The 14,350-nt window shown below is 45.2% G+C and overlaps 1 protein-coding gene across 1 annotated transcript in view; it reads right to left on the reverse strand.

Annotated features, from left to right (window-relative positions):
* Positions 1-251: 251 nt before the first annotated feature.
* The window catches only part of BEGAIN (brain enriched guanylate kinase associated), a 194,601-nt gene continuing 180,502 nt past the window's right edge, over positions 252-14,350 (reverse strand). Inside the window, exons 5-7 of the mRNA XM_061612818.1 lie at positions 12,431-12,538; positions 7,377-7,460; positions 252-1,622 (exon numbers count right to left, since the gene is read on the reverse strand). Of these exons, the coding sequence (XP_061468802.1) occupies positions 252-1,622; positions 7,377-7,460; positions 12,431-12,538 (1,563 nt within the window). The remainder of the gene's footprint in view (positions 1,623-7,376; positions 7,461-12,430; positions 12,539-14,350) is intronic.

Genomic DNA, 14,350 nt, shown 5'->3' on the forward strand with positions numbered 1-14,350 from the left:
TTTATAAAAATATCTCAGGATATAAAAGTGGGCAAAGGGTTAGTATCCAAGATGGCAAACGTGTGAAAAGTGCCGTGTAATTTTTTTTGTTTTAATCAGATTTGGATTTTCCCTCCTTACTTTAAAAAGGTACTATTGTGAATACGAATATATATTTTGTAATAATTCTGTTGCTCAGAAGCCTATCAGATGCTAGAAGTATCAAATATCACTGCTGTCTTTTGTCTCCTTATTGCAACTTTGGAAGATGTTTAATTGAGGAGGGTTCCATACAATTGTGCTTTTGTGAGGCTGTCCTTCCGACTTAAGCCTGTACTTCCAGTCCGTTGAAACTGCTGCTGCTTGCTATGAAGGCTTGAATGGCTTCCTTGCTCAATGGAAGACTGGTGGATCTCTGAAGCCTCCATAGAACTCTGGTTGAGGGACTCGGCTGAGCTATTTGGACTGACATCCACATACTCTCTTTTCAACACCGGGCTTCCATCAATGCTTTTACTGCTGCACACCTTGACTGTGATTCTTTCATTCTTTTTATCTCTTGGCTCTTTCGTTTTGTAAGAGGACAGCTTGTCCTGTTGACAGCTCGTGCTGATGTCAATGTTCAGGCCACTGTCCGTTCTCAGGAAGCAAGAATCCACTAGTCTGCTCTGACAAATGTCATCTCCCTCTGAGAAGCTATCGCCTTTGTAACTAGCATAAATGGGACTCGACCGGCTGTCAGCTTTCTTTATGGGGCTTCTGTAATACTGCTCCGAAAAGCTGCAAGGGGAAAGCCTGCCACTGTTCCTGTAAGAATAGGCACCGATATCCTCAACACTCAGCTGCCTCCAGCGTCCCGGTAGGTCCTCTTCTGACAAATGGGTATTCCTGCACTCACTGTGCATCTTCTGCGATGCTAAAGCTTGTTGGGTGGTTATGGCAGAGAAATGATAAGGCTCACTTGAATAAGGCGACATAGTCCTAGTGAAGCTAGGGGAGTTCTCGTCGTCAGCCAGCTCCATGTGCTGAACAGATTTCGACTTGGCAAACCTTGGGCTCCCCTGGTGGTCGTAACCTGAAGATGGCTTTCTTTCAAACATCTCGTCTCGGCTGCTCAGGTAGATTGCTTGCTGGGAGGCGGTCAGCGTGCTAGCCTGAGCATTCTCCTTCTCCTCGGATGTCACGCTAAAGCTGGAGTAAGAGCTAGAAGTAGGTAGAGAGGTAACGTATTCTGGGAAAGCTTCATGAGAGAATCTGGAATGGAAGCCATCTTCTTCGACAGTGCTGTCCGTGGAATTCTGGGACCGCAGAAACCCCACATCCTTGACTTGCATGTCAACACTCTGCCTCCTCTCCCTTCTTCTTTCGTCAGGGCAGTAAAGAGCTGTATCGCTGCAGTAGATGTCGGACTTGTACTGAGGCCTCTGGCCAAGCTTTCCGGCGGAGTCCTGGAAAGCAAGATCTCTGGTTGATGAGCTTGACAAGTGTGAAGAAAGGCTGTTTGGGTCAGGCTTTTCCAAGACTTTAGCAATGACGCAAGTTGGTATGTTGTCGGCAAAGGACGTGTGACACAGGGGTACTGAGAGACTGCATCCGTGCTTTTCCAGGTGGATGCTGACACGTTCCTGAAACTCAGATGGCAGCTGTAATAAACAGGAGGAGAAAGAAGAAAGGGGGGTGAAAATGTGGTCAAAACAGGAACTTATTGGCAAGGGTGGCCAACATGGGGCTGGCCAGATATTGTGAACTACAACTTCCATTATCCTTGACCACTGGTCATGTCAGCTGGGGCTGTTTGGAGCTGTAGTCCACAACATATGGGGGGTGCCACGATGACTACTACCCCTCTCTTTGGACATAAGTTGTGACCTGGAATCCCTAGATGCTGAAGGCCCCAAATCTGTCTTTTTAAGACGAAAGAAGGGACATAAGATACTTGCATTCATCCATGAAATATTAATTCAGTCATGTAAACATGGCAGATTGCCCTGCCTGGCTAAGGATTTTAGTTCATCCCTGCTTTTCTGACATCTTTCTGGGGATGGCCTCTTAACAGGAAGATGAATGTATTTGGTTTTTAGTTGTTGTTGTTGCTTTTAAAAAATGTTAATATTTTGTTGACTTAAATTTTTATAAGCTGTATTGTTCTTTTCTGTATGTTGTGTTGGTATTTATTTTTTGTGAGCCACCTTGAGGGCCTTTTTGGCCAAAAAGGGGCATAGAAATAAACAATAGCATAGCATAGCATCTCTCACCCTGTTTCACAGATTTCAGTAATTTGCAATATTTTAACATTTCGTCCCCCCCTTTACTGCTTCTCTTCTGACTCTCCTGAACCCATATACTCTACTAACCATTTATTGTTGAAGAGGGAAAGGCATTTGCAAATTGGCAATCCAGGATTGCAGGTTTCTGTTTTCACTTTATGTCCATTGTCAATGTAAGCTTGTAGCTCTCATGGTTTGGAACAACAGTGCAGCGACATGATTGAGCTCAATATTACGTAAATATTGGACTCAGCAATGGCCCCAATTATAGGGTGAGGAGAAGGGCAGAAGAGCAGGAGAGATCAGCACTTACTTTGCTTGTGAGTTTACAGGGTTACTGTTGTGGATTCTGATGCATTCCTGCACAACCATATTGCCCAAAGTACGCTTCAGGAAAAGGACTTGTTGCCATGGCAAACATTGACAAGAGAGGAGCTGTCCATGGTAGCAAGTTTTACTTCTTTTAATGAAGCATTTTGCTGGAGCAATGCACCGATCCAAATTGGAATTCTAAGAACGTGCTCACTTTGTCAAGCAGCTACTATTAGCATCATGTCCAGTCAACAAATTCATTGGGGGGAGGGTGGGGAATAAACTACATGTTATATTGATCACGTGGTTTGCCCTTCAGTGCAGACAACCAGCATTTGCCCTGTACATTTAAAGCAGTATCATGCCGTTTAAACAGCTATAAAGCATCCTGGGAACTGTAGTTTGTTAAGGGTGCTGGGACTTGTTAGGAGACCCCTGTTTCCTACAATACCCAGAGTTCCCTGGGAAGAGGGATTTATTGTTCCACCATTTTGAGAATTGTAGCTCTCTGAGGGAAATAGGGGTTTTGTCAAGGCCTGGTAAAGATAGCGTTATTAGAAAGAATATGGAAGGGAGGAAGGAAGGAAGGAAGGAAGGAAGGAAGGAAAGAAAGAAAGAAAGAAAGAAAGAAAGAAAGAAAGAAAGAAAGAAAGAAAGAAAGAAAGAAAGAAAGAAAGAAAGAAAGAAAGAAAGAAGAGTGCAAATGGCCCTGGGACCCTGGTATCTGTGAGGTTAGGGGAGAGTTTAACCCTTTGCTCTGCACTACAGTCCTGATTCAGATCAGGGGTGCACACTTGCTGTTTCCATGGGTGGGGGAAAGTTCTCAGTAGCCTCAATGGGTGCTCCCCTCACCCAATACAGAGAGCAATTGTAGGACTAATGTAAAATGTACTTTGGCCCTGAGTTGGGGGATTTTTTGCATTCAGAAGTGAATTAGATATTTACACAGCCAAGGTTGCTCCCAAAGCAACACAACATGGATCCACCCCCCCAAAAAAGACCGATTTCATGCTGTATGCACACATTAAATTCCCATAATTCTCACCTTCCCACCTTCTTTTAGCTAGAGCTGAGCTGACATTTTCCTGAGAAAACTTCATAGAATCATAGAATAGTAGAGTTGGAAGGGGCCTCTAAGGCCATCGAGTCCAATCCCCTGCTCAATGTAGGTATCCAAATTAAAGCATACCTGACAGGTGCCTGTCCAGCTGCCTCAGTGCCTTCAGTGTTGGAGAGCTCACCACCTCCCTAGGCAATTGGTTCCATTGCCGTACTGCTCTAACAGGTAGGTAGCTTTTGCTGATGTTCAGCCAAAATCTGGCTTCCTGCAACTTGAGCCCATTATTCTGTGTCCTGCACTCTAGGATGATAGAAAAGAGATCCAGGCCCTCCTCTGTGTGGCAACCTTTCAAGTACTTGAAGAGTGCTATCATATTTCCCCTTAGCCGTCTCTTCTCAGGGCTAAATATACCCAGTTCTTTCAATCTCTCCTCATAGGGCTTTGTTTCCAGTCCCCTGATCATCCTTGCTGCCCTCCTCTGGACTTGTTCCAGTTTGTCTGCATCCTTCTTAAAGTGTGGTGTCCAGAACTGGATGCAGTACTCAAGATGAGGCCTAACCAGTGCCAAACAGGGGAACTAGCAATTCACATGATTTGAACACTGTACTTCTGTTAATTCAGCCTAAAATAGCGTTTCCTTTTTTGCAACCACATTGCTCTGTTGGCTCATATTCAGCTTGTGATCGACAACAATTCCACGACTCTTCTCACATGTAGTACAGTAGGGCCCCACTTGTCGGAGCCCTGCTTCTCAGCGTTCCGCTGTCAGCTGGAGGGCGGCAGCTGGAGCTCCCCACACTACAGCTGATCATTGTCAGTTGGAGCGCAGAGAGCTCCTGCACTACAGCTGAGTAGGGCCCCACTTTCTGCCGGTTTTTGCTTTTCGGCGGGGGCCTGGAATGGAACCTGCCGTATGAGTGGGGCCCTACTGTATTGCTGAACCAAGTATCCCCCATCTTATAACTGTGCATTTGGTTTCTTGTTCCTAGGTGTAGACCTTTGCACTTATCCCTGTTAAATTTCATTCTGTTGTTTTCAGCCCAGTGCTCCAGCCTATCAAGATCCTTTTGAATTTTGTTTCTGTCTTCCATGGTGTTAGCTATCCCTCCTAATTTTGTATCATCTGCAAATATGATAAGCATTCTCTGCACCTCCTCATCCAAGTCATTAATGAAAATGTTGAAGAGCACTGGGCCCAGGACCGAGCCCTGCAGTACCTTGCTGGTACCCTGCTCGTTACCTCCCCCCCAGTTTGAGAAGGAACCATTAATAAGCTCTCTTTGAGTACGATTCTATAGCCAACTAATAGCCCTTATCAGGCCTTCATCAAAATAAGGTTTCCATATTTGCCAAGAAAGATAGGAAGAGGCCTGAGAATTCTCAGCAGTGCTGAGGTGGCATCAACATTGTTTGAGAACAAGCAGCAGGAATTTATTTACATTATTTTTCTCTCTCCCCCCCCCTTACATTTCTATCGTGCCTTTCCTCCAAGGAGCTCAAGGTGGTGTACGTAGTTGTCTTCACCCCTTTTTATCCTCACAACAACCCTGTGAGGTAGGTTAGTCTGAGAGACAGTGACTGGCCCAAGGCTACACCCACCAAACTTCATGGCTGAGCAGGTATTCAAAGCCTGGTCTCCTAGGTCTCAGTCCAACAGCCTAACCATCACATCACACTGGCTCATTGGAACAAACACCTCAGTTCTTGTCAGGAATCCTACAATGCCTCCAATTTCTCCCACCCTCTACTAGTTAATTTGTCAAGGAAGCTCCACCCCTGGCATTCCAGTCTCTGCTGCCATTTCTCTTGCTGGCCCTACCCCCAGGCTATCCCCGCATGGGGGAATGTCTCCAATGGGGAAACATGTAGGTTCTCCCTGTGAGGCTTACAGCTCACATGAGGTAGACTAGGTACATTCAGCAGCTGTTGTTTCTAGAACAAATCCTCTTGACTCACACTTAGGAATGTAGCTTAGTATTGCACGCAGTAGTGCAGTGGCAAATTGAGAAGTGCAGGGCCCCTTCATGTTAATCACAGCCACGGCCCCTCCCGTCCTTTTGTTTCGCTGCTAAGTTGAGAAGGATCCTGGTTCATGCCTTCCCCCACAACAGCAGACATCTCTAGGAGCTAATAAGCATGAAAGAGTATTAGCTGCTGAGAAGAGCCTTCTCTGGGGCTGACTCACCTCCATTCAATCTGATCAACTCTAATCAGCAGGAAAGGACAAGGAAGCATGTTGGAAGAGCCTTCTCAGTGGCTTCCTTTTCATGCTTATAGGCTCGTAGGATGCTGGAGACATAGGGACCCTGCTGCCAAAAAAAAAAAAAAAAGGGGGGGGTCTAAGACCCTCCTGGGACCCTGGATTACATCCCTGATTGCACGTCTAGGGCTACAGCCTTACTTCAATTTCCAATTTAAAGTCCAGTTATTCTTTGTTTGTGAAAAGTGACTATAGGGGTCCAGCAATTTTGGGGAGGGGATAGGAGGGTAAGGTACATGTTGCGGAGGCTCCCCACCCCAGTGCCATCTATCTGTGTGGCATATTACTGTATTTTTTATGTTCACCGCCCAGAGAGCTATTGCTAGTCGGGCGGTATATAAGTCTAATAAATAATAAATAATAATAATATTCTCATGGATAAAATATTTTGGGTAGCAGTTAAGGGGGGGAGGGGAAGAAGTAACACCTGCATCAGTCCTGTGTGGAGGTTACCAGAGTAGTCCTGGTTGATTTTCACTACAGCAGCACAAAGAACAATAAGACAGGGTTAGAGGTACTTGCTGCCTTCCTGATGATGTTGGACTCCAACTCCCATTGGCTCCCAATGGCCAGAGGCGATGGGAGGTGTGGTCCAAAAACATCTGGCGGGCCACAGGTTTGCTACCCCTGAACTAGAAGGATAAACTATTTAAAGTAGACACAGATACAGATCTGTGGGATTGTTAAATTTGGGTCATTTAAAAAATGGAGGGGCATCGCACCTCCTGGAATTGTGGTATGTCTGACCCCCGACAAATTCTCTCGATGCATAGGCAGTGCAGAGGCAGGGCTTGCAGGTGCAACCCTGCTGTCTCTCTCCACTGACTCTTGATCCCATGAAGTCTGACGACTGAAGAATAATGGCTGAATGTACTTCGTGATGAAGGTATTGCACTCTGAATGGTGCTCAGAGGCACTCTTGCTTATTAATATGCCACCATTTCTAGGGCTGAGCCTTATATTTTCCCCCAAAGAAATGATGGTGAGTCCCGCCTTGTGTTAAGACCTATTCCACATCTTCTGCCATCAGAGCTTGTGGCAGAGCTGCTCAGCTTTATGAGAAGGAAAGCCTGAAGTTCAGGCAAATCCTGAGGCTAGCCAGGGTAAAGGCCACCCTCTCCTGGATAGGTTGACTGTTGCTCACCACTTGGTCTTTCAACTTGGCCTCACAGTCTTTGGGCTACAAAAGGACTTCCTTGACCTCCACGCTATCCCTGCTGCCTTGCCACCCACTCATCCGATCTAGGAGCCCAGCCAGTCCCTTCCTCGCCATGACTTTCAATAAGTGGTGCCTCGTATCCTTGTGGCCTGCTGATGCACACTCATTCCCATGTCACCCTTGGCTGGCTTTGCAGTTGCCTTGCCATTTTTTGCCAATACACCCAACATCGCCAGGGCCCTCCACCCTGCCCCCTCCCTCCTGTTGCTCGGAGGGGCAGAAGCAGGCCGTAGCAGCCACCGCGAAAGTGAATTTCAGAGAAGTGTTCCGTTACATTACCTCGGAAAGCTTATGCGCTCTGTCGTAATTCTTGCTACACTGGAGCAGCTGAGCGGCTAAATTGCAATCCTTTCTATAGAGTTCCTGCAAAAACAACATTTTTAAAAAAGGATACAGACATTGAAAAGCCTGATTTCTAAAGCTGTCAATGAAAGGTAAGTCTTGTGCAGATGCTCTGCATTCTCCATGTACAGGGAGATATACTTAAAGTTTTATAGCCCAGTGTAGGATGTATGAAGAGGTAGAAAGCTATTATTATGGGACCAAGGACCAATAGTCGAGGGAGCCACACAGGACTGTTGCATTTCCTTTAGGGATGGCCCATTTTAATAGTGCAAGTGAGAGACAGACCAGCCAGTGGGAAGAAACAAGGAGGATTTCAAAGGATTTATTATAATCATGACTGAGTGCAATGATGATGGATAGATGCCTAGAGTCAGCCACAATTATGGCTATCCAGGACCATTGCTTATTCTTGTGATTCAATGCAGTACTGTAAAACACTTCACTAATGCCCCAGCATCATAACCCCCCTTTATAATACACAGCAATTTCAGTTTTCACAATGGGAATGACAAACAGAACACTGTGCATTACTTTCCCACAAAACAGCTTAACCTTTTGTTTATTATTATTATCTTAAAAAATATTTGCTGTCTCCAGAACATCTTATTTTCCTCCACCAAGGCTTTCTCTGGAAAATGAAAGCAACACTGATTGACGTCCATTTGGACACACAAGTCTGCTATCGGAGAAAATATGGTCAAATGTGGTTCATGTGATTTGTTTTCAACTGGCTAAATATTCTATTTTACATTGTTGTGACCCAACCTGGGACCTTGTGGTGAAGAGTGGGTAACAACAACAACAACAACATTTCCTTTTGCATTTATTATGGACCAGGAGAGGTTGGTGTGATGGGGCAGTGCTGCAGCTGCTGCTGATTACCTGGATGGTGGGTGCATCTCCTTCCCCCCACTCCCTGACTGCAGAGTTTAAAACCCTAATGACACATGCTGTCGGGAGGGGGTGAGCAGAAGCAGTAGTGGCTGATGGGCTGGCACAGTATAGTTTATCTGGCTTCCCAACACCGCATGTCACTGCCAGTTTCTGGGGGAGAGAGAGGATGGGAGGCAGTGGTGAGGTCAGTGTGGTATGGGTGCAGTGGCAGGAGCATCACCAGACTGGTTCTCCATCAGGAGCATTGGACTGAAGCTGAGTAAGCAAAATCTCCCTGCCAGCCACTATTTGGGAGAAGGAGATGCATGCAGACCACCTGTGTACATCTTCTCCCTCCCCCCACTTCACCGCATGCTTAATTGGGGATTAAAATCCTGATTAATGATGCGGTTGGGACGCAGAAAGGAGAAGCACACATGTCTCCTTCTTCCTCCCTCTCCTTACTGCCAGGCCACCCCACCCTTTTGACAGCCCTGGAACGGTGGCCCCAGTCTGACTCAGGGTAATCTGAGGCTGCCTGAACCCAATCCAGCTGAATCCTGGGTTGACCCGAATCAGCCCAATTTGGGTGGGAATCCAGGACCCCTCTGGAACCACTGCACAGCCCCAGTAAACAAACTTACATTATAATTACAGTAGGGCCTCACTTTACAGCACTTCGCTTTACAGCGCTTCGCTAATGCGGAGGTCTCAATTAGACGCAATTAGACTAAAGCCCCACACGTACGGCGCTTGTTCCGCTTTTACGGCAGTTTTCGGGCGTTGCATGCCATTCTAGTCAATGAGTTCCGCTTTCCAGTGGTTTTCGCTTTTCAGCGGGGGTCTGCAACGTAACCCGCCATATGAGTGGTTTTTTTGCAGTTGTAACCTGAAATGCTTGAATTTATCAAGGAGGCCTTGGTTTTGTCCAAGCACACAACTGCTTGGATCCCAAGTTGTGCTAAACCAACTTTCCCCAACCTGATACCCTCCAGATGGAAGTTACAACATTTGGGGTTTCTTTGCTTTTTAAATAAAGGTGAGTAAGGGGAAACATGACAGAACTGTATAAAATGATGCATGGTGTAGAGAAAGTGGATAGAGAGAAGCTTTTCTCCCCCTCTGACAATACTCGAACCCAGAGCCATCCAATTAATCTGAATGATGGAAGATTCAGGAGAGACAAAAGGGAAATACTTCTTCACACAGTGCGTAGTTAAACTGTGGAATTTGCTACAATGAGATACAATAATGGCCACCAACTTGGATGGATTTAAAATAGGGTTGCCAGGTTCATGGCTTGAGACGATCCTGAACCTTTAGGAGAAGAGAAAGTCAGCCAAGTGCAGGCCCGGCCTCCAAGAGGTCTTCTGTATCTTTAAAAGTTGTGCAGGGGGAAGGGGGAATTCCATCTTGTGGTTTTTCCCATTACAATGTTGCAAGAACACCTGCACTTGGCTGACTTTCTCTTCTCCTAAAGATACAGGATCAGTCTCACGCCATGGACCTGGCAACCCTAATTTAAAAGGAGTTGAGACAAATTCAGGGAGGATAAAGCTATTGATGGCTACTAGCCATGATGACTGTGTACCAGCTCCAATACTGGATGCAGTATGCCTCTGAATGACAGTTCTTGGGAACTGCAAGCTCTTTTGCTCAGGTCCTGCTTGTGGGCTTCCCGTGGGCATCTGGTTGGCCACTGTGAGAATAGTGTGATGGTATAAAAAGGGCTTTGGGCTGATGCAGCTGGGCTCTTCTTTTTAAATTTTTCTTCTGAAGTTTTAGATTATAACTCCTATCATCCCTGACCGCTGGTCACAATGGCTGGGGCTGACAGGAACTGGACTCCACTAACATCTGGAGGCCACCAGGCAGGGGAATAATGGAAGGAAAGGATGGTATTCAATGCCAGTTCTACTCAGAGAAGACCCAGTGAAGTTAAGAGTGATGACTAACTTTGGTTCATTAATTTCAATGGGCCTACTCTGTGTAGGAATACAACCCAAACTTCTCCTTGCCCCTGGAGCCTCCACAGGAGGGTCAGACCAGTGGTGGTAGTGATGGTGATAGTGAAGGAGGGAAGACAGGAAAGAAGGAAAAGGGGATGGGAAACATTCTTTCTGCTCCCTCTTCTAATTTAGCTTAATCAGAGCTTGGAAAAGTTACTTTTTTGAACTACAACTCCCATCAGCCCCAGCCAGCATGGCCACTGGATTGGGCTGATGGGAGTTGTAGTTCAAAAAAAGTAACTTTTCCAAGCTCTGAGCTTAATCTTAGGATCCAAAGAGAGATCAAGGGAAACCTCAAGCCAAGGACTGAGCATGCTCCACATGTGCTTAAAAGGACAGATTGATGCTGCTTACTTCAGCCAGTATAGCTGCTGGGAATCCTTGAGTAACAATGAAAATAATTACTTTGAATTGAATGAGCCCATGTGTTCTGGCCTGACGACTGCTCTTTATCATTTCCACCAAGAATACCTTTAGGCTTGATTCACACATGTAATTAGCATCGTGATTGAAAATTCAGCTTGGGGACCATTTAGAGGCAACTCCCTATCCTTGCTTGTCACTAAAAACCTATTCCCTGTATGGTGTTCAACACAGCTGGGAGTGTTGTTTACATGAGATTAAATGTGTGCATTGCTGTCAACCAACATGAACTCATTTGCCAGTGCTGAGTAGCCCTGTGGGAGCAGCCAGCCATGGCGTGACTACCAACTTTAGAATGGAGCATGTGACTGTCCCAGCTGTGAGGTTAGTGACAGGACCACAAAAAATATTGGGTTGGGGATGCAGAAGATGTAAAATGCATTCTGGGGCAGGTGAGCTTTGCCGCAGATGTTAAATTTCTGAAAGAGAAAGTATAAGACCCAGTATGGTGTCATGGTTAGAGTATTGGACTGGGACCTGGGCGGTCAGGGTTCAGTTACCCCACTTGGCCATGAAGCTCTCTGAGAATTGTAGTGACCTTGGGCCAATCACTCAGCCTAACCTACCTCACAGGGTTGTTATGAAGTTAAAAGCAGGTGGGTGAGAAACATGCTTGTATGCCACCTTGAGCTCCTCAGAGGACAGGTGGGCTAGAAAGATAATACTAACACAAATAATATAAAAAATTCACATCATGTTTAGTCCCCATCCTAAACATTTTCTCTAAAGCAAGTCCTGTTGAGTCATGCTTAGGATTGTCGTTTACGATTGAATGTTTACGGTAGCAGGCTTATTTCAATCTCCAGTTTAAGGTCCAGTTATTATTTGTTTGTAAAAAGGGACTACAGGGGTCCAGCAATTTTTTCTGGGGGGAATAGGAAGGTGAGGTACATATTGAGGAGGCTTATCCTCCACCCCCCAGGTGCCACCTGTGTGGAATATCCTCATGGATAAAAGATTTTTGGTAACAGCTCAAACAGGCAGGTGGGGTGGGGGAGAGAGCAGTAGCAGCTACATCAGTCCTGTATGGAGGCTACCAGAATAGTCCTGATTGATTTTCACTACAGCAGCACACACAAGAGTAAGACAGAGGTAGGGGAACTTGCGGCCCTCCTGATGTTGTTGGACTCCAAGTCCCATCAGTTCCAGCCAGAATGGCCCAATGGCCAGGGATTATGGGAGGTGTAGTCCAACCACACCTGGAGAGCCACAAGTTTGCCACTCCTGAACTTGAAGAATAAGATATTTAAAGTGGCCACACTGATACAGATCTGTGGGATTGTTACATTTGGGTCAATAATAAAATGGAGGGGCATCACAACTCCTGGAATTGTGGTATGTCTGACCCCCAACAAATTCTTTCGATGGATACTCAGTGTAGGGGGAGGCTAGCAGGTGCAATCCTGCTATCTCTCTCCACTCAGTCTTAATCACATGGAGACTAACAACTGAAGACTAATGACCAAATTTGTTTTGTGATGATCAAATTGTACTCTGAATAGTGCTCAGAGGCACTCTTGCTTATTATTATGCCACCATTTCTAGGGCTGAGCCTTTCCCCCCCAAAACAAATTATGGTGAGCCCTGCCTTGTGTTAAGACCTATCCCACATCTTCTGGTAATCCATAGTTTCATACGTTTTGTACAGAATCATGATAAATAGCCACTATTCGAAGTACTTACATTATGTTCTGACAATTTATCAATCGTCACCTTGGCTTCTATCAAATGGTTATTGAGGGCTATTATTTCGTGGCTTAAAGCTCTTTTTTCTTCTTCGTAATGTTGACCCTGTGTACAAAAACAATTCAATCAATATCATTTTTCCTTACAAAACATGCCGTCAATTCCCCCCCAACCTAAAGAGCCACTGTAAGAAATACCATTTTTTCCTTTCCTAATATTTCTTTTCCTCTGCTATATTCCCTTTCTTACTAAACAGGATGTGACGGAGAACTGAAAACTCACTTAAAAAAAAAGAAAATAATGAGTGAATGAATGAATGAAACCTTGACTTGGGGCATTGTCACATATAGATTTAATCTGATTCCAGTGCTGGACATGTGGAATTAGTCTGTGTATACAGAACCCTCATTGGCAAGAAAGTATATCCAGTTTTTCTCCTATTCATGATGTCCACACATGCTACAGATATTTAGGAAGGACAGGGAAGGACGTATTGGTGGCGGTGTCACTCTATAAGTGAAAGAAGGCATTGATCCAGCAAGCTCGAAACCCCAAAAGAGGCAGACTCCTCCACAGAATTGTTGTGGGTGGTGATACCATGCCCCAGGAGGGATTTAATACTGGGAACGATCTATCGTCCCCCTGATCAAAATGCTCAGGGAGACCTGGAGATGAGATACGAAATTGAGGAAGCATCCAAACTAGGAAATGTGGTAGTAATGGGTGACTTCAACTACCCGGACATAGACTGGCCGCATATGTGTTCCAGTCACGACAAAGAAGCAAACTTTCTAGATATTCTAAATGACTATGCCCTAGACCAGTTGGTCATGGAACCGACCAGAGGGACGGCAACCCTGGACTTAATCCTCAGTGGGGACCGGGACCTGGTGCGAGATGTAAGTGTTGTCGAACCGATTGGGAGCAGTGACCATAGTGCTATTAAATTAAACATACATGTAAATGGCCAATTGCCAAGAAAATCCAATACGGTCACATCTGACTTCAAAAGAGGAAACTTTACAAAAATGAGGGGATTGGTAAAAAGAAAGCTGAAAAACAAAGTCCAGAGGGTCACATCACTTGAAAATGCTTGGAAGTTGTTTAAAAACACTATATTAGAAGCGCAACTGGAGTGCATACCGCAGATCAGAAAAGGTACCACCAGGGCCAAGAAGATGCCAGCATGGTTAACGAGCAAAGTCAAGGAAGCTCTTAGAGGCAAAAAGTCTTCCTTCAGAAAATGGAAGTCTTGTCTGAATGAGGAAAATAAAAAGGAACACAAACTCTGGCAAAAGAAATGCAAGAAGTCAATAAGGGATGCTAAAAAAGAATTTGAGGAGCACATTGCTAAGAACATAAAAACCAACAACAAAAAATTCTATAAATGCATTCAAACAGGAGACCATCTAGGGAGGCGATTGGACCCTTGGATGATAAGGGAGTCAAAGGCGTACTAAAGAACGATAAGGAGATTGCAGAGAAGCTAAATGAATTTTTTGCATCTGTCTTCACAGTGGAAGATATAGGGCAGATCCCTGAACCTGAACTAACATTTGCAGGAAGGGATTCTGAGGAACTGAGACAAATAGTGGTAATGAGAGAGGAAGTTCTAGGCTTAATCAACAATATAAAAACTGACAAATCACCAGACTCAGATGGCATCCACCCAAGAGTTCACAAAGAACTCAAAGGTGAAATTGCTGATCTGCACACTAAAATATGTAACTTGTCCCTTAGGTCCTCCTCTGTGCCTGAGGACTGGAAAGTGGCAAATGTAACACCAATCTTCAAAAAGGGATCCAGGGGGGATCCTGGAAATTACAGGCCAGTTAGCTTAACTTCTGTCCCTGGAAAACTGGTAGAAAGTATTATTAAAGCTAGATTAACTAAGCACATAGAAGAGCAAGCCTTGCT

This window comes from Rhineura floridana, chromosome 2 (assembly GCF_030035675.1).
Source record: "Rhineura floridana isolate rRhiFlo1 chromosome 2, rRhiFlo1.hap2, whole genome shotgun sequence".
Taxonomy (NCBI): Eukaryota; Metazoa; Chordata; class Lepidosauria; order Squamata; family Rhineuridae; genus Rhineura; species Rhineura floridana.